The sequence below is a fragment of the Squalius cephalus genome, assembly GCF_949319135.1.
Source record: "Squalius cephalus genome assembly, chromosome: 21".
NCBI classification, from domain to species: Eukaryota; Metazoa; Chordata; class Actinopteri; order Cypriniformes; family Leuciscidae; genus Squalius; species Squalius cephalus.
In genome coordinates this window covers 22,200,494-22,220,753 of record NC_137142.1, presented here as the reverse complement: position 1 = coordinate 22,220,753, position 20,260 = coordinate 22,200,494, and the positions used below count along the sequence as shown (strand labels likewise).

Genomic DNA, 20,260 nt, shown 5'->3' with positions numbered 1-20,260 from the left:
GGTTTCTGTGGAAGCTCAAACGTTCTGTGTAACACACGAGAATTAACCTCATTGGTTCTTGTGGAAGCTCAAACGCGAGAATAAACCTCATTGGTTATCGCATGTCAAGCGAACATGCTTTTACCACAACTGATGTGGGAGTTGATATTTACATGCGAATAAAAGGCTACATTCAATCTGTTCATCATATAAAGTAGGGCTGCACGATTAATCGCAATTTACATGTCATTGATTATGAAATCGCAAAAGCTGCGATTATTTTTTATGCGCAGATTATCACTGATGTAGGGCTCTGTAAACGCGGCTCCATCTGAAAGCACTGTGAGTTTGAGTCACTTATAACATGCATCTGAAAAAGCAATATGCGTCAAACATCTTTCCAAACATGAGAAGTATTTATAAACCTCTTGTCCAACAAAAGATAACATTTAAAGGGGTGGTATAATGCCCTTTTCACAAGATGTAAAATAAGTCTCTGATGTATTTTTTTTATAGTATGTTAAAGTTGTCACTTTTTGAGAATGTTGAGAGTGTTTTGAGCGTGTTTAAGTGTGTCCCTTTAAATGCAAATGAGCTGCTGCTCCCGGCACAGAGGTGCAAAACTTTTTATGTTCAAATGAGTTATTTGAAATGAGTTAAATTAATTATGTTTTATGAGTCAGACAAAGACGGAGAGACTCAAGAGGATGTGACAACATGTAGAATGCAACAGGACATTACTGAATGGTTAATGATGTATTTATGTAGCTGATGTGGAGTTAACTATCCTCTAGTCAGTGATCAGCATATTCTGTCATGACACAATCTATAAATGTGCTCCCGGGGGCGGGGTTTATGCAAATTTTAGGGTTTGAGATGTCACTAACCTGGGAGGAAGCTTGTGTAGTCCCTGTCAGCCATTTGTTGTAGTCCTTAAAAGTGGACTACTTTAAGTGATTTCTGTAAAAGAAAATATCTCCCATTGCTTTGAACTTTGAGCGTTGAAATTTTGCAATGTTGTTTATGCTCAAACAGCAACATTACACACTAACTAAAGTTAAAAAAGTGAAATCATAATCAACCACCCCTTTAATAACATGCTTTTACTCCAAACTCACTTCATAATGACAGTTGAACATCTTTCTGTGAGATGATGTGGCTTCTTACACAGAATAAGGCAGTTGTGTGTTTATTAGTCATGTTTAATCAATCAAAGCGTTTCAATCTTCTGTTTATTCAGATACAGTGAAATTATGATGCCCATAGGGATTTCCTGGAATGACGTGCGTCATCATACTTCTGTGGTGGGGAATTTCTGACTTTCAGATGGAGTAACATTTACTACTGATCATCAGCTGTGCTAAAATAATCTCAGCCTTTGCCAAATCGCGTGTGGTTTCATTTAACTGTTAGATTAATCGGGCAGCCCTAATCTAGCAATCGCGTCTCTTCAGAAAATTGAGACTAAATAGATCAATTCATATTAGTTTTACGATCTCTTTATGAACTTTTTGAAGCGCAAAATGGTAACTTAGTTGCGTATCGTTAGCTGCCAATGGAGGGACAGACTGACAAATCTCTCAGATTTCATCAAAAAGATAGCCTATTCTTTTGTGCTCCGAAGATCAACGATAGTCTTACGGGTTTGGAATGACATGAGGGTGGGTGAGACGGTGTTAACAGAATTTTCATTTTTGGGTGAACTATCCCTTTAATTGACTAGTCTAGGACTAACGTTAGTCCGTACGCTAGATAAATAAGGAATAATTGACGGAATGCACACACCTAATGTTAAGATCTAGCCTATGCTTAATATGCATCTTATCCCAAGCCTAGGAGCTCCGTTGCTAATTCCAAAACGTCATTTTAGAGCTAGTAACACACAGAGAGAGAGAGAGAGAGAGAGAGAGAGAGAGAGAGAGAGAGAGAGAGAGTGTAAGCGTGTGTGAATTACCTCAGTCTGTGCGTTTCTCACCATAGCGTCTACTAATAGCGAAACCAACTTTACTATTACGGTTATCTGCACTAGTGAAAAACAAAATTTTGTGGCAATTTTTTTTTTTTTTTCGTTTTTATCCTATTCCATCGGGCTGTGTCGTTGTGGGTATTGGCTCTGTGGGCTGTAAAGAAAGACCTTTGAAATAACTGAATTCTTCTGGCGAAATGATATGGAACTGTAATGCGGTCAAGAGACCTGCCTGGAACTACTTTAGCCGTGAGTTTCGTCAACTAATCAGAATCAAGCATTCAACACTGCTAAAACCTGCCTGCAAGTGTGTGAGGATGATACTTTATTCATAAAAGTCGCGAAAAACAATGATCAGCATCCAAAATATGCTATAACTTATAAGTGTATTTAAGTAGAAAAGAGAAGAACAGAAATTATCTTCATTAAAATAATCTTATCTTAGGGCAAAAGGGGAAATGAGAACGTCTCATGTTTGTACTCTCTGTCATGTTAATTATTCCGTTTTTCTGTGTTTTTATTTTATTAAGGTGTGTGTGTGTGACCCTTGATGAATCCTTTCACTTAACAGGGATAATTTCCAGTTGTGCCAAATTTGTATCTTTTCAGGCATGAACAGCAGTTGTTACAAATAATACGAAAATGCGCATTTTAACAAATTAAATGGCTTGCATTTTCCCGAACATATGCTTGATGCTAGAAGCCATTTTTTAACCGTTTTTGTCGTCTGAAGGCAGGTAGGATCCAGCTGTTATTATTTGTTCATGGTCTAATTGTATTCTATTCTCTCACTGTCTGGACTTGCAAACGCCTTTCTGTTTTCACCATAGACTGTAAAAAAGAAAAAAGGTTTTCACCATAGACTGTAAAAAAAAGAAGAAGATTTTTTCACAGATTCACACTCATCTTTTGTTCAGGCTTCTGGCAGGGCAGCAGCAAGAGGGCCCCTTATTAAATATTAAATAGTGCGTGCTGACGTAACCTGGTAACCTTTCAAGAGCGTCCAATACGCAACTTAGTTAATATTCATAAGACTTCCCTTCACCATAGTAGGATTCGTACATTCGTACTCTAGCCACAGGTTGAAATCCAGCTGCATGCACGAGACCATAGCAGCACCACACGCACAGCACTTTCAACATGGTAAGAGAAAACATATATATATATTTAAAAAAAAAGTTTTTTATTCTTATTATTGCATGTGGATTAACAACCACTTTAGTGTCTTAGTACATAACTCTCAACTTTGCAACTAAATGCATAACATTGCCACAAACGAGATGCTTCAAATAAAACTGGAATGGGCTGAACAGGTATCGTGCTATTTTTATATTAACAGTGATTTTTAAAATCTTACGTTTTATTTTCGTATTATTCGTTTTGTATCATTTTTTTCGTGTTTTGCAATATACATTTGTTCATGTGTATATATATTTTTAAAAAGCACATAGTATAGTGCTCAATTTATCATTAACATATCAAGGTCTGTTATTGATTTGATAGAACTGCCATGGCTTTACTTCGCCTTCTTTGTCGTGGCGTGTCTGTTCGTGCAGCAGCATTAGCTCAACAGATTACACCGTCGCTAAGAGACCTGTTGATGTCAGTCTGCTTTATCAGTGTTGGAGCTTCATCATGACTGACATGTGTTTGCACAGGCTCTCTGACGCAATTCACTGATGGTTCATTCAGGGATTATAGTGTGTGGATAGTACAAAAGAAAATGCTGACACAAATCAACTTAATTTCCATTTCATTCAATTAAAAGTGCACAAAATGTATCACAAAGCATATAGAGAAAATGTAGAAAGCCTACATTTTCAAGTCCGTTACATTTTTATGAATACACATTTCAATATATTGTAATAATGTCTTCTTTTTGTAACAGACCTGTGTTTGAAGCTCATGTGATCTTTACTTAAAGGGGAAAGGGCGCGAAGGGTTAAGTTGCTTAGGAATTTCATTGCCCCGACCACACTTATGGTGGAAGCTCCTAAAATTGAAAATGCAAGTCATCATTGATTCCATATGGGGCTCACAACAACCAATCACAGTTCTGTTTTCTGAAACATCCCCCTCAGAATGGTTGCTTAAGAGTGTGAGTGTTTGCAAAACTGTTCAAATAGTATTTGTTCTATTAACAAATAATGATTATATATTAGTATGTAAAACATTTACAATTAAATACAGTACTATTTAATTTTTATAAATAATTTTGGTTTAGTTATATTATTATGCAGGTAAACATACACAAACATACTCCTGGGCATGGCAAATGGCAAAATATGGTATTTAAAATAAAATATATTTCTTTTAGGACCATGTTTATTGATTTATAATAGGAACAAGAAAATCACTAGTCAGGACATTAGCAAGAATTGCAAAAATAACTGTAGACAAAGTAACTTACCATGGGATAAACTTTCCCTTTGTTTTCTTTAAATATTTAAGCCGTGTGGGTAAACTTGCAGACAGCTTTTTGCAGGAAGAAGAGTCAGTGTTGTTCCACTCAATGTTAATGGCTTCAAACAGTTCATGAGTAGTTTAAAAAGGTCTCCCAGTTAGTTTGGGTTTAATGTGAGATCAAATATTCACTATAGGGTTCAAATCTGGATTCTGACCCAGGGCAAAACATGATTCTGATGGACTTGTTCTCAAGCTACTTCTTGGTTGTCTTTGCAGTTTGGGCAGGAGCATTGAAAAATGACATCTGATCATTCCTCTTTAGAATATAACTTTTCAGTTGGGGGAAGCAAGCCATTCTGTAATATTCTCCTGTTACACCAAAGCATTAAATGACCTTTCAGAGTGAAGTAGCTCACCAATCCCAGCATCTTAAAGGCTCCCCACAATGGCACTCTTCCTACATGCGTATCTGTGGTAGAGATTTTCGAGGACATCGCTCTGGAGCATCACCATGCAACTTGTGTTTCATTGTAATTCATCACTCCACACACATCTTCCCATATTCTGTTAAAAAATTAATTGTGTCTTCTCTATGTGTTCTGAGACAGCAATGGTAGTGCATTTTCTTATATTTTGCTAATTTCCCGACCAATAATTTATGATTAAGACAATTAAAACCTTATTGTTCAGCAATTTTTGGCTTGGACATTTTGCACAGAGATGTGACACGCTTTGTAACATTCATTCTTACGAACTTCACTTTAGGATATTTTCTAACCAGAACTGTTTTAAACACTAAGGCTGGGAAGATTCAGACTCTTACCATGGAGGAGAGGGAACACATCCTGCCCATGATGAGGAATGCTCAGTGGGTGGAGGTGGTGGGGAGAGATGCCATTTACAAAGAGTTTCTCTTCAAAGACTTCAATCAGGTAATAAACTATGTAAAACTGCCAAGAGAGACTAAGGCTATAAAACTATTTAGAGTGACATTCTTCACAACACATATAGCCTACCCTATGTCATGCTCTTTTCCCTTTAGGCTTTTGGGTTCATGTCCAGAGTAGCACTACAGGCTGAGAAAATGGATCATCATCCCGAATGGTTTAATGTGTATAACAAGGTAAATAGATAGGCCCATCATCAGTAAGGCTAGCATGGTCATCGCTGTGATTGCATTAGTGCCTAAATAAGGAATTCGAAATTTTATTCTAATAATATGTACTGATTAATCATTAATAAGACCATGAACGTGTGTGAAGAACATAAATGCGGCCAATTTTGATTTCATGTTGACTATCCTGTTTTATCTCTGGTAGGTTCAAATCACCCTCAGTACTCATGAATGTGGAGGAATCTCGCAGCGTGACATCACCCTCGCAACCTTCATAGATCAGGCCTCTGTCTATTGAATGGATCCTCTCTCTTGACAGCTTGTCAGTCAACCTCTGTAGCCTGTAAAACTGGATCAAAAATATTGTAAATCTTCATGTATCATAGTTATCACCATGTAAGTTTTGACTGTGTGTTGTCTGCCTGTTACACTTGATCTTTTCCCGATAAGTATTAATGGTACATTCAAGACAAATTTCATCTTTTAAATCATTTCACACTACATAAATGATCAGAGAATTGCTAGAACACCATAGAGACCGGTGAAACACTATTGCATTACTGTATTCTATGGCTTATAGTATTTTTTAAACTAAATGTATGGTGCCTTTATTTGCATTTGATCCAATGATGAAATGGTTAGTGCCTCAATGAATTGGAATAAACTGAATGTTTGTCACCTTTGGCATGTGAAATCAATGTATTCACTTGCTTCCCATTTAATCAACGATGGGCCCAAAAAGCATTTTTGGATTTAAAAATCATACTGCTTTTCAGCATTCAAGTTTTAAAAATTCATTTCAAGTCAGTGTGTTATTTTTCATTCAGTAGTAGTGTTGTATCTCACACTTTAATACAGGCATTCTGTGTGATTGACAAAAGGTTTAGAGTAAGGTGTATTGTAACCCTAGAACGCATGAACCAAAAAACCTACACAAAGGCATAAACGGTTCAAAATGGCCGTATTGGAATTAATGGTTTTCTTCAAATAATAGGTGTCCTATTAATGAAGTCATTCAAATTATTGACGATACACAAATGTTTTAATATACCAAACATGTTTGTCCATCAAATTTCCTTGCATATATATACACATTACAAAAGATAATTTTTTTTTTTTTTTTAAATGCAGTTGTACTTAATTTAGATCTACTGTAAAGTATATTCTAGTCTGAACCTTCACTACATTTCTCACATGTCATGGGAAAAAGATTTTTGTAGACAGACAGAATATTTCACATATGATTTGCACTTTTCTAAGCATGACTTTTAGAGATTACCTCTTCCTTTGTTTGGGCCTTAAGCTGTCCTTCCAGTTGCCTTTCTCTACTGCATCTGAAATCGCATACTGTCTGAGAAGGTTCTACTTTTGATGAACTTCATGACTGTTAAATTATGCATGCAATTAGTATAAATTATATATATATATATATATATTTTTTTTTTTAAGTAATCCATAAAGTTAAGGAAAGTAAATATAATCATTGACAAATTTTAAACAAAAATACTGAAGGTAAAAAATTCCATAGGAAATGAATACGGGTCAATTTGACCCCCTTTATGCATTCTAGGGTTAAAGTTTAATTTTTAACTTGAGCGCAGTGTTTTAGAACGTGAGACACTGCAAGAGACACGATTGCATTGGTCCAACATGTCAACATTAACAATGGAAAAGTATCAATGAAATTTCAAAAACGCGACCCAATCAGACATGTCATTCTGTAAAACTGAAAAGTAAATATATTATGCGACCAGAATATTCATATTTCTTTTAGGACCATGTTTATTGATTTATCTTAGGAACAAGAAAACATTACAGGACAAACTTGAAACGGATTGCATGATGTGGTAAAGGCCTAGTCCCTGAGGCAGATTTAGCTACTATGTTAACCTAATAGCGCACACACCCTGACGACTGTGAAAGGCATTTAGGTGAATGCTGCTAGTTTTGTGCATCATACAACCATAACCATAGAGGTCATGTAATGCTTCAAATATTCAGATCAAGGTGCCTCAGTTTCAGTAGTTACAGTAATTACAGATTATTGCATAATGACATTAAAATGCTTAATTTAGGCAAGAAGGGTAACTTTTTGAAGACAAAAATCCACATCTATGTCTTAGCCTAAGGCATGTTACAGTTCTTGAGAATACACTGTACTACAGTAGTATCATAGAAAAAAAACTATCCTGCCTCCTACTCGAGTCCCCAAAAGAGGTACATGAAAAAACATTGAAATATGAGACATTATATTAGTGATTTAAAATATTAAAAAAACACACAGTGGTCACAAATATTATAAATGCTTATGGGATTATATAGCTGACAAGATCTGATGTGATGTTTCCATGGTACCATGTCATCACTTCCTCATATCACTGACTTCATGCACAAATTAATTTCCCTTCTTGTTGTTCCAGGGCTTAGCTGTCATTCAATTGAGTTAAGCTGGAACAAAGAAACCAAACAAAACACACAAATATAACTCAAAGGAAAACTCATAAATCAATCGGAAAGACCGCTGAAAACCTTCAAACCATACTGTGAAAAACTTTGACTCTCTGAAAACCGTAACCTGGAGCATGGCATTGACTTGTGATCAAAATGTCCACTTAGGTGACATTTCTCAGGATTTAGACAAAAGGGAAACAATCAATGATTAAGTTTACAATTATTTGAAATAGATTTGAGGTAGATAGGGTGAAATGTGGTCATTAAAAACCCATATGGATGGGAATTTCAACCAGGTAATATTGACTACACAACATGGTCAATGGATTTGTTTCATTTTGCCCTGATATCAGGAAATTTAAAAACAGTGAGATATCTTTTCAGTAAGATGGATGTTTTGCGACTGGACTACCAAATGTCTACTAGATATGGGGAATTTAAAATAAATAAATAAAACCAAACATTTGTAATATAGGTTAACCTGAGCAGCCCTACCATTCGAAAATGGTCTGTTATGTTTTCAAGTTTCTATTGAGAATAAAATATTGGGAATATTTAAAAACTAACACTGTGGTTTTTCCATGTTGATCAGATTATGGATTTTATCCTAATCTGCATTATTTAACTCTCAGAAATTGTCCAAACTGTTTATCAATAACTTGGGTGAAAAATCACCAGATGTTAAAACATTGTGACAACATTATTCCCTGGTATCTTGAGGTTTAAGTGTCAAACACTTCCAAAAATAACAGTGGGAGTGTGATCAAATACATATGGTGTGAAAAAAGAAATGAAAGAAGTAAATCTGCACTCACTGCTCACCAAAATTAGACTAAGATATCCCAGACCCTTCACAGATTCACATAGATACTTGTGCAGCTGTCTCCATAGTCTTACAGACAGGATACCGTCACTCCTCAGTCACGAATCCCAAAATATCAGGTGACTATGGCTTATACATAAAATAGTTAGTTGTAAATAGACGACTGAATGAAGTAAATGAATGATTAGATGATTGTGGTGAGCATCCCTTCGGCCAGCTAAGGGTGGAGACCCCTGGCAGTCAATCTCAGTGCACTTTGGAGTTTCCATTCATGTGGTTCTTATGGTTTTTGTGGGGCTTGTTCTGTATCTTGGCCACCTCAGTGCTATAGAGGCAGTCCAGAAAGCCCTGTGAGATCTCAGTCACCATCGATCGGTCAGGAATGGACTGGGCCATGCCATAGATGGCTCCCTACGACATAAAAGAGGAGAGTTTACAATGGTAATTTCATTAGATGAGATTATACGTGTACAACTTGACTGAAGTGGACTGGAGGTGCAAAGAGAGGATTTTTACCCATCTGCTTTCAGGACAATGACCATTTTGCCAGAAAAAAAGTATATATAGTATATAAAGTACTCAAAATGTGAAGTTTTCACTTTTGATTGGACAAACATCTATTTAAAGGTGAATTTGGTCAACTTCTAGGAATGCAACAGTATAGGAATTACCGTTCAGATGTTTGAGGTCAGTAAGATTTTTTTGTTTTTGTGAAAGAAATTAATACTTTTATTTAGCAAGGATGCATTAAACTAAACTAAAACAAGAATAAAATTTTGATATTTCAATTAATCAAAGAATCCTGAAAAATCTATCAAGGTTTTAACAAATTTTTCAACATTGATAATACTAAGAAATATTTCTTGTGCACCAAATCAGCATATCAGAATGATTTCTGAAGGATCATGTGACACCAAAGACTGGATTAATTCAGCTTTGCCATCACAGGAATAACATACGCTTTAAAATGTATCAAAGTAGAAAACAGTTATTTTAAATCATTATAATATTTCTCAATACTACCGTATTTACTGTATTTTTGCAGCCCTGGTGAGAATACTGTTAAGAGACTTTTTTTTCAAAAACTTGACAAAATCATTACAAAATTTTACTGACCCCAAACTTTAAAACAGTATTGTAGATCGACTCAAAGTTGTAAGATTTTGACCTTTTATTGTTAAGCCAAACTTATGAGTAAAATGATAAGTGAATGGTATGTCTAAACAAAAAGGAAACTCACCATTCCCGTGGTCTTCTCTTTAGGATTCTTCATGATGATGGCTACTTCTCTCTTCACATCACTGACGAACTGCTCAGCTACACTAGGCTGTGTGTGTAGCATTGTGACACAAATATGAATGCTGAAAGGGAACAACAAAAGATGTATGAACAATGATCTAAGAAACAACTTTTCTGACCAGAACCTAAAAAGTTACTATGGTGAAAATGTATAAACGCTTATTTTTTTGGTTGCATAATTTAATTGTGGCACTGAATTCATTTCATTTTTTCACTTCCAGAACTTGCACAAGTAACACATTTCTCTTTTTTTAACCATACCTAGATGGGAACTGCAGAGTGTTGAGATTCCAGCCCTTTGAAGTCAGTGCATTAGATAAGCGAAAGATATCAAAAACATCAGAGCCTAATGCCACCACAGACACCTCTGGATCCCCGAATACAAACAGCCCATCTATTTTACGGATTCTGTGGGAAGAGAGTTTTTTCAGATGTTGTTTCAGCACACAATGTCTTTCCTGGCATGTAAATGTTACCTGCCATGCAAATTTATTTGGCACAGTTGATATACATTCAAAGCAACACTTTGCCTGTGTCTCATTTACTATTATGCGTTATATTATAAATGACATTATACTGACCCTGCTTTGATTTTGCGGGCTGTCCCAATGATTTTCTTGGTGGCCTCAACGTATCCGTTCTCACCCATGTGCATCATAGTAGCCCAACAGGCTGCAATTATGCCTCCAGGCCGAGATCCAGCCATGGATGGAGACGCGTAAATTCCTCCCTGCCAATCTGGCGCTACAAAATACTGGTAGTGGCGATATTTCCTTTCACTGTAGAGCACTACAGAGGAGCCTTTGGGAGCATAACCATACTGTGGAAACACAATTATTTAATAATAATAAAGTAGACTTTGCATGTTTATATTTTCATTGCAATTACATTTGGACAGATTACTCTCAACAGATTATTAAAAATATCAGTTGTGAAATTTTTTCCTTTTTGTTTTTAAATCTCAGAATAAACGTCGGGAGTAGCTCATTTGCATAATTGCTTTACTCAAAATAATAAAATGTACCTTTTTTTCCAAATACACTACCAATAAAAAGTTTGGGCTTGGTAAGACTTTTTAATGTTTTAAGGCTGCATTTATTTGATCAAAAATACAGTAGAAACAATAGTATTGTAAAACATAAATACAATTTTAAAAAATGGTTTTCTATTTCAATATGTAATTTTCAGCATCATTACTCCAGTTTTCAGTGTCACATGATCCTTTAGAAATCATTCTAATATGCTGATTTGGTGCTCATAAAACATTTCTTATAACTATCAATGTTAAAAACAGTTCATATTTATGTGGAAACTGTGATGCATTTTTAAAGATTCTTTGATGATTAGGGAGTTTGTCACTTTCGATCAATTTAATGCATCCTTGCTGAATGAATGTATTAATTTCCTTCACAAAAAAATAATAATCTTAGAGACCACAAACTTTTGAACAGTAGTGTATTTTTATTTATTAATTTATCTCAATATCAAGTTCTTACCTTATGTGTATCAGCTGAGATACTGGTCACACCTTTGACCCGGAAATCAAAGGGATCAAGTTTGAAACCCGCTTTTTCCATAAATACTATCAGGAACCCACCCAAGCATGCATCCACATGGAATGGGATGTTGTATTTTACGGCAAGCTGAAAAAGTTATAGAATATATTTTAGATGAATTTATACAATGATACAAAATCACTGGATTACATGTCCATTTTAATAAGCAAATATTACCTTTGCCACTTCTGCTACAGAGTCCATAATTCCATGCGGGAACTGAGGAGCTGAACACACCAGCATTGCTGTGTTTCTAGAGATGGCCCTCTTCATGGCCTATGGTCAAAAAAAGTAGTCGTTAAAATTAGATGGACGTCAATATTCACAAAAACATTGAATGAATTGAATGAAAATGTACCCAATTACTGTGAACAAACCAAACAGCAGTACCTTCACATCAACTTTCATGGTCTTCTTGTCCAGAGGTACATGAATGAGCTTCATCCCAAAGTAATGTGCAGCTTTGTCAAAAGCAGCATGGACGCTCACGGGAGCAATGCTACGGCATAGACAAAACAAATCATATAAATCGTTTTTTTACAGTGGATTTGAATAAAGTGACTTCCTTTAAGTTGCACTGATTAAAAAAAATTGTTTCTTCAAGTAAAATAAAACAGTAAACAGAAAAATAAAGAGTACAGTGTTGGTTGACAACCACTGCTTATTGACCCAAGCAGAAGAGCATTATAACTGCAAGATTATAACTTTTTACTAGACCGAGACAGTACATACATCTCTGGGTGTTTGATGCCACGTTCATGAGCCATGTCTCTGTATGCCTTGCATGCCATCAGGATGCTTTCTGTTCCACCTGAGGTAACCTTTCATGATAGGAACACACAAAACAAATAATTCAATTTCAGTGAACAGTCCTCTAATGAAAAAGGATGGACTGACAAACTTATTCTGTTGCTGTGTGAATGTAGCCCATGTATGAGACCCTCATAGCATTTAGCAAACAACTGTATTAATATGCAGCAGAACCCTTTTTGCAAATGAGTTCAGTGAGTGAGCAATGGGAAATTGGCGTGAATTATTTGGAACTTGACGCAACCACATTAATCCATCAGGGAAGATAGTGAGAAGAACTCACTGTGCCACAGGAGTCTGGCCCTCCATTAAATAGAGTGCACGCCATCCGCACCACTTCTGCCTCCATCTTCCTAACCCCGGGGAACAGGTCTGGGTGGAGGGGGTTTGTCCAGGCAAAGTCACCATACACCTGAAAATCAGACAAACACACAAATTCAGGGTTTATTTCTTGTTTCACAATGCCTTTGCTAGATTCAAAAGTAAAGTGAACATCTAAACAAGTGTTTGCCAATCACTACAACCCCATCAAGTAGCGCTTCATCAACACCAAATCAAAAATGTCCCATTAACTCTTACTCTACCATTTGGGGTCAGTAACATTAAATTATTTAAAAGTGACAGTAAAATTACAAATAAATGCTGTTCTTTTGAACTTTCTATTTGTCAATGTATCTTGAAAAGAAATCAGTTTCCACAAAATATTAAGGAGCACAACAGTTATGAGCACTGATAATTATCCAAAGCACTAAATCAGTATATTAGAATGATTTCTGAAGGATCATGTGACACAAAATTCAGCTTTGCCATCACAGAAATAAATTACAATTTAAAATAAATTTAAAAAGAAAACTTATTTTAATTTGTAATAATATTTAACAATATTGCAGTTTTAACTATATGTTCCATCAAACCAAATGTAGTCTTGGTGAGCATTACAGACTTTCAAAAACAATTTTTAAAAATCTGATCAATCCCAAACTTTAAATGGTAGTGTATATTAAATTAAATTAGATATTATACTGGACGCAATTTATCACATTTAATACTTACACTATTATTTTTTTAATAATTAATATATATTTTTTATTTGATTTTATTATGATTAAAGTCACTAAAAGCAAATCAATACTTTGGGTGAAACAAAGACATCAGATAGCACAAATATGTATAAAATCATTGAACACATTTTCCTTGAAAATGAGCTGAATCATGAGACTAATCTTTTCTTTAATTTTGTCCAGTTTTACAGGTTAAAGCAAAATCAAAAACACCCCCTTGAACACACACACCCCTGTTTGGGATTTATTGATCTAAATGATTAAAGGTCATTCTACCTTCACCAGGAGATCCGTGAGCTTCTCATCCCCCCAGTAGACTGCACCTGACACTTTGCCTTTCGCCCAGTCTACCTCACCTGAAATCAGAAGTATTAAAAAGAAATTGATGACAGTACAACAGTGGGACACTAACTTGTAATATAAACCAGCTGCATTATATCCTAGTAAATAAACGTGCTTGCAAAGAAACTGCACGAACACTACCGTAGGGCAAATTCAGTCTGAGAACATCTGGCTGACACTTTAAGAGTTTCTGATTTATCTTTGATGCCTTTGGGCTCTCCATCATTATAACAGATGGGAGTTGGGACAGGCTGAAGGTGACTCACTCAGTGTCTCATATTCCCTGATCTTGTCAAGGAGCTGAGTGTGGGTGAGGCCTTGTGCTGGTAGGTGTTTGGTGTAGCTCATGCCTTCCTTCAGTGTGCACAGACTCACTGACATGTCATCCAATGCTTTGTTGAGCTGACTCTGAATCTGATGAAGGAAAGGTTAGGGAGAAAACAAAAAGTGTCAAACAAACCTCTGAATGTTTCATTAAAAACAGAAATATAGGGGACAGGGGAATTGAGGGGAAAATAAACCTAAATTATTTTAAAATATTTAACTTCAACAAACCATTAAGGTGTAAACAGAGTATTTTACATTTAAAATAATAATAATAATAATATATATATATATATATATATATATATATATATATATATATATATATATATATATATATATATATATATATATATAAAAAACAAACTATTTCATAATTATTATTATTAACAACCATTGTTTTATTAAATAATCTACAGTTCTTGAAACTTACGGAATCACAAAAATAATTGTTTAATTAATTTAATATATATCAAAAGTCTCAAATTGTTCAAAAAGTTCAAAAGAACCATGTCTAAGGGGTGTTTAGGTTGTAATAATTTGTAATGTTAAGCTGGTTAGTTGCATCTCAATAAATATCATAAAGAAGACAAGACAGACTCAAATCAAAATCAACCTGCAGTCGGTTCTGACTGGAACCAGACATATTGTAATCTATTCAGGTTAATGACCTAAAGTAAACCCTGGTATAAATCACAGGATCATATTGTGAAAGTGTGATAAAAGCTTTATTTCCACTTAGGCATAGCAATGGTGACTTAATCATCCGTCAGTGAGTCAGAAAGAGAAGTCTGAAGGAAGAAAGGGAACTATAAAACCACTAGATGCTTACATTTGCTCCGACAAATGGGATTTTTCTGATGATTTTAAAGAATTGCTTCTTTACTCTTGACGTCAGGCCTAGAAAACATGAACAATGAACAAATTGTGGTGAAGATGTAACATGAAATGACTCCACAGAGACATTTTTTCAAATCTGAGTTGCTTTACAAAATTCCAGCCAGTCAATGCTTGAGACTTTCTAAACAATCTCTTATTTTAGACAGAGTCAATAGAAGTTTGGCATGTAAAATTAAACAAATGAGAGACCTCTGTGTAAAAGTTTGGGGATTTTTTCCTCAGCTTCCTCAGAAACCATTGTTTCTGGTTGATGACACAATGAATTAAAAAAAACGAGTGCCACAGATTTTGTTATTTTCAAGTGGCCTTGACATTTTGCAACTTTGTTTTAAGACTTCCTGACTGATGAATAGCAAAGAGGGACAACATGATTATTTACCTACTATTAGCTTGCAACATGATGTTTCAGATTGTTTCACAGTAACAATGAAAACTGTAGCTTATGACTATGAAAAGACTGTTGATAAATCAACCATTATATGCACTGACTATTACTAACCATATTAGAAAAAATATTTGAAAAATGAAAACAACAAAAATTCATTGCATTTCATTGTTTTTTTTTTTCTCTCTCTCTTCTTTATTGACTCTTGGAAAGACACCTTCCACTATCACTGTTTCCAAAAAATATTAATTAGAGCAGCAAATCAGCAAATTAGAATGATTTCTGAAAGATTATGTGATACTGAAGACTGGAGTAATGATGCTGAAAATTCACATCACACAAATCAATTACATTTTAAAATCTAAAATATATTAAAATATAAAGTTATTGTAAATTTTAATAATATTTCACAATTTTACTTTTGATCAAATAAATGCAGCCTTGGTGAGCATAAGACACTTCTTTCAAAAACATTTAAAAAAGCTTACTGACCTCAAACCTTTGAATGGTAGTGTAAACCTGACCACATATTTAATATGCCTGATGCATTCAGAAGTTCAAAGACATGAATGATCAATAGCACTTACTATCTTGCTGGAAAAGGAAGCCCTTTAGCCACACCGCACCGAGCGTGGACAGCAAAGTGGTCGCAATGATCTGCCATGGCTCCAGACCAGCACATTGAGTATTCACAAAGCGCCGAGCCTCCTCTATGTACAGCAGCACCATCTCCTTATACACCTCCAAGGCACTCTGCATGAGGAAAGGAGACATGTTATTGTCAATCAAGGCAACTTGACCAGAAATCAACCCAATCCGATTTCAATAAACAGTTGGAAAACTACAAAGCTTAAGCAGATCAAGATAAGACTCAACACATAGACCAATAATTGGCTACTTACCAGCAATTACAAGCCTCAGCCACATTAATCAATCAATAAACATTGATAGAAGAGTCAATAAACAACCTACTACTGAAATTCTTCAGGGTTAGAAGAAACTACTACAAAATGCTGGCTATCAGTTCCCAGATTAGCATAATAACAGCTAGTAGCAAATTAAAATCTCAATAAAAACCATTCAAAATTATACTCACTATAGAGAATTGACTCATACTTAATTGTCTCAAGAGCTTGGCTTCACTAATGACACTTAAGACAACTGTGGGAGGAAAATGTCTAACTTCAGCCGCACGAATCAGGGAGAGCTTAGTAGATAACTACATTCACAGATATTGTTCCTACTGACCACACCTTATTCATTATGAGAAACTGGCCGCACAAAACCCAAAGCAAAGACTTAAAATGGGCCTTTAAGGATATGGGTGCAATAAAAAAAATCCCCTAAAAAAAATACTAGTTTGAGTCTATTATACTGAAAAGTATATTTATAAATGGCTAGTTTATCTCATTTAAACGAGCGGAAAAAAAGCATATCTGGTGGACGCATTTCACAATCACTATTTTTTACAGCACAATGTGGTCTTGCTTGATAACAGCGCAGATTGTGTCCCATAACAGCATGCGGGAAACGTGGAGGTCAACAGAACAAAGTCTTAGCCAACCATATTCATGAGTATGTCAACTCCTAGAAATCTGCAATGAATGAGCATCTCATTTCTTCTTCAAAAGCCAGACTAAAAGCTATAATTTGCAATCGGAGTATGTAAAGAGCACTAGTTATATTAGAAGCATATATTATCTTGAATGTAGCGCAATAAATGACACGTAATTAGACATATTAAAACAAAATTAAAAGGCATTTCATTTTTCAAATCAGACAGGAGCTAAACAACATCCCCTGAATGGAGTCCATGACAAGCTCTCCGACAGGTTTAGCAGGGTTTGCAAAGTACAGCGGATTTAGAGGAGCAGGTAAACAGGTCATGTTAGTGAACAACTGAAACTTTGACCAGGACTGAGGTGCATCATATGTTCGGGATCCAAATATAACAAAAGCATGAAATGTGGAACCTCAACTGCACTAAAAACGAAATCTTTAAAGCCAGCATCCCATCAGTCGGTGAACGTGATTTCACCAAGTACAACATATTCCTATAGATCAACACCTTTGCTAATCCTGGAACAACATTTCAATCAACCAATCAGATTTGAGAGACAAGTTTACACTTTATGTTAAGTTTAGGCTTACAACCAGAATAGGTGCTTCTATATCAGTGTTACTCACCTATCATTTCCCTCTGATTTTATGGAGAAGTTATGGGTAGGGTTAGGTTTAGGGGTAAGGGTTAGGACTAATTGTTGTTTCATGATCAACAAAATATGTTGATAGAGGAAAATGTCTTACTTGGCAAAACCACGGTGACCATCAGTTTTATGTAACAAGACAACTTCTCAGTGCATAACATGCCATAAAATGCTGAGATTATGTTATCTTGTAAAAGGGGCAAAAGGCAAAGACAGCAGAAACACATTGCAAAAGAGATGAAGAGATGTACACGTCTGCTATGTTATAACAAGTCTTCTGAAAATGACAGATAACACGATTGTGATAAAAGAACATGTTTGAAGCACTTGGATGGGTTTAGTTTGAATCAATACGTTTATAAAAAAATATGTTGTGGCCCCTAAATGCTTGCTTTCAGGTCCTAGTGTACTACAGACAATCACACCCTCTCTACTCAAGCTTTGATTATTTGTCCGTTGTTGAGTCAAAGAGCACATGATTCCAATGTCTTAAAGAGGATCACACAAAGTGCTGTGTGGCAGCGCAGTCTATCTTTCATAGCACTCAAGACAATATGTCTATGATAAAGTGTATAGTAAATAAAAAGTTGGAAGTCTACATGAAATTTTTTTGGTTTAATTCAAATAATTTAAATAGCTAAGTATATACATTAAATTAAGTAGGCTATATACACAATTGCTTTTATATGCAATCACCCATATACACTGACTACCATTCAAAAGTCTGGGGTAAGGACGAATTTTTTAGATAGAAATTAAGACAATTATTCAGTAATGATGCTTAACATTGATAAGAAGTGACAGTGCAGACATTTATAAGGGCACAAAAGATTTATATTCAAAAAAACACTATTCTTAGGAACTTTGTATTTATCAAGGAATACTGGGGAAAAAAGTATCACAATTTCCACAAAAAATTTCAAGCAGAACAACTGTTTAACATTGATAAACATACATTTATGTTCATATGTTAAGTACAAATCATATGTTTCTTGAGCAGCAAATCAACATATTTGAATGATTTCTGAAGGATCATGTAACACTGAAGACTGGAGTAATTATGCTGAAAATTCAGCTTTGCCATCACAGGAAAGAATCATATTAAATAAAATATATTACCAGAGAAGCCAGATATTTTAAATGTTTAATAATATTTCACAATGCTACTGTTTTACTGTATTTTTGATCAAATAAATTACTTGGTGAGCATATGATACTTCTTCCAAAAAATTTAAAAATATTACTGACCCCAAGCATTTGAACGGAAGTGTACATTAAAGCATTAGGAAAATAAAATAAACAAACAAACTCATATAAACATATACACACACATATATATATGGATGACTGAGGCTGTCATTCTTCATAGTATCTTTTTTTGTGTTTCACTTAAGAAATGACATACGGGTAAATGATGACAGACTTTTATTTTTGGGGTGAAATATCCCTTTCATAAAGCCCTGAATTTAATTCACACATATTAAATCCCTAGCATTCACGCCAAAAACAGTCTCAACAGATGCTTCTAAACCATAGTCAAAACAGATCTTGCCCCCATTGTACACTCTTGTTAAGAATAGCACTTCCTCTGGGTTTGAGCCTGTCACAGGAAGGTTTCTGAAGAACACATACACAATGAAACATAAAATGTCCCTCTTTGCACCTGGCTGTTCTACAAAGACAAGTGATTATTACAGAGAAACGGTTTTATAATAGCTCTCCTCTCACCTATATCACCTATATCAAACTGTGCATGATGTGACTCAGCAGCACAGAAGACAGACACAAAATTTGATATAAGACATGATAATAAACATGAAAGGTATCTCTCTCTCTAAAAAACAACAACACTTCAAATGGATAATAAACTTTCTATATGATAAGATCACCTGAATTCCCAACAGTGAACGTGAACATTTTTTAATATCAGATAAAGTGTCACCAATAGATCTGATACACTGAACCATCATTACAGCTCTACAGGGTAAATGAAGTATGTCGACTAACAAAACTAAGTAACATAATACGATGGACCAAAACATGCTTATTTTCTATAGTCGAAGCTTTCGTTGTGACATAACCATGGCTTGTTTGTATAGCTGGAACAGACTATTTTTAAAGCACAGCTGATTTCTAATTGACATAATACCCACTCACCCTGTAGTCCATTTTGTTTGCCAAGGTTACACCCCGTCTGGAATAAGTCGCTTCTTCAACTACTCCGGGAGAAATGGGGAAGACAGTCTGAAAGATCTTTGTTTGGCTTGTTTTGAGAGCGGATGCCCCGTTGCATGACACAATCAGAGGAGCAAGCTTATATCAGGAAGTGCTGTATGAGTAAAAGGGGACGCGATTTGCTTTCAGGCGAGACTCCGCATTCGCTGATCTTCATATACGGCAAGCGTCCTTCACCACAGTGATTAGCCCAGCACACATGCTGTTAGAATCTGTGAAAGTCACTACCTCCTGCTGCCGATTCGCAGATTCGACACGGTTTACATGGTAATTTCCAGGGAGGTCTGTGTGTAGAGTATCTTTTTATTATATTAGTCTGCGAAATGATCTTTTAATGTACTGTATTTTTATATATTGTTTTTGTATGTATTTATTATTATTGTTGTTGGTTCATATTTAATC

General features: G+C 35.2%; 2 protein-coding genes across 3 annotated transcripts; one reads left to right on the top strand and one right to left on the bottom strand.

The window, feature by feature from the left end:
- Nucleotides 1–2,958: 2,958 nt before the first annotated feature.
- pcbd1 (pterin-4 alpha-carbinolamine dehydratase/dimerization cofactor of hepatocyte nuclear factor 1 alpha) lies at nt 2,959–6,529 on the top strand. Of its 2 annotated transcripts, none has more exons than XM_079855232.1 (4): nt 2,959–3,258; nt 5,152–5,283; nt 5,394–5,474; nt 5,671–6,508. In XM_079855232.1, the coding sequence occupies exons 1-4, from the start codon at nt 3,202–3,204 to the stop codon at nt 5,761–5,763; spliced, it is 363 nt and encodes a 120-aa protein (XP_079711358.1). In that variant the 5' UTR covers nt 2,959–3,201; the 3' UTR covers nt 5,764–6,508. The 2 variants fall into 2 exon arrangements, with proteins under 2 accessions (XP_079711358.1, XP_079711359.1); XM_079855233.1 differs by having other exon boundaries at nt 2,967–3,088; nt 5,671–6,529.
- Nucleotides 6,530–7,018: 489 nt separating this feature from the next.
- Nucleotides 7,019–20,023, bottom strand: sgpl1 (sphingosine-1-phosphate lyase 1). Its single transcript, XM_079855195.1, has 14 exons — nt 19,781–20,023; nt 16,004–16,169; nt 14,964–15,031; nt 14,074–14,221; nt 13,742–13,821; nt 12,688–12,816; nt 12,327–12,415; nt 11,985–12,093; nt 11,772–11,870; nt 11,535–11,681; nt 10,620–10,858; nt 10,300–10,446; nt 9,980–10,100; nt 7,019–9,150 (listed from the first exon to the last, which is right to left on the bottom strand). The coding sequence occupies exons 1-14, from the start codon at nt 19,790–19,792 to the stop codon at nt 8,986–8,988; spliced, it is 1,719 nt and encodes a 572-aa protein (XP_079711321.1). The 5' UTR covers nt 19,793–20,023; the 3' UTR covers nt 7,019–8,985.
- Between the last annotated feature and the right edge of the window lie 237 nt (nt 20,024–20,260).

What these genes read in the sequence shown, in the direction of transcription:
- pcbd1 (XM_079855232.1), top strand. Translation starts at nt 3,202, where the DNA reads ATGCATAACATTGCCACAAACGAGATGCTTCAAATAAAACTGGAATGG. An exon ending in TCTTCAAAGACTTCAATCAG is followed by an intron (nt 5,284 to 5,393) that starts GTAATAAACTAT and finishes TTTTCCCTTTAG; the next exon opens with GCTTTTGGGTTCATGTCCAG. An exon ending in GGTTTAATGTGTATAACAAG is followed by an intron (nt 5,475 to 5,670) that starts GTAAATAGATAG and finishes TATCTCTGGTAG; the next exon opens with GTTCAAATCACCCTCAGTAC.
- sgpl1 (XM_079855195.1), bottom strand. An exon ending in GGCATCAAACACCCAGAGAT is followed by an intron (nt 12,094 to 12,326) that starts GTATGTACTGTC and finishes TCTATGCCGTAG; the next exon opens with CATTGCTCCCGTGAGCGTCC. An exon ending in CTGTAGCAGAAGTGGCAAAG is followed by an intron (nt 11,682 to 11,771) that starts GTAATATTTGCT and finishes TAACTTTTTCAG; the next exon opens with CTTGCCGTAAAATACAACAT.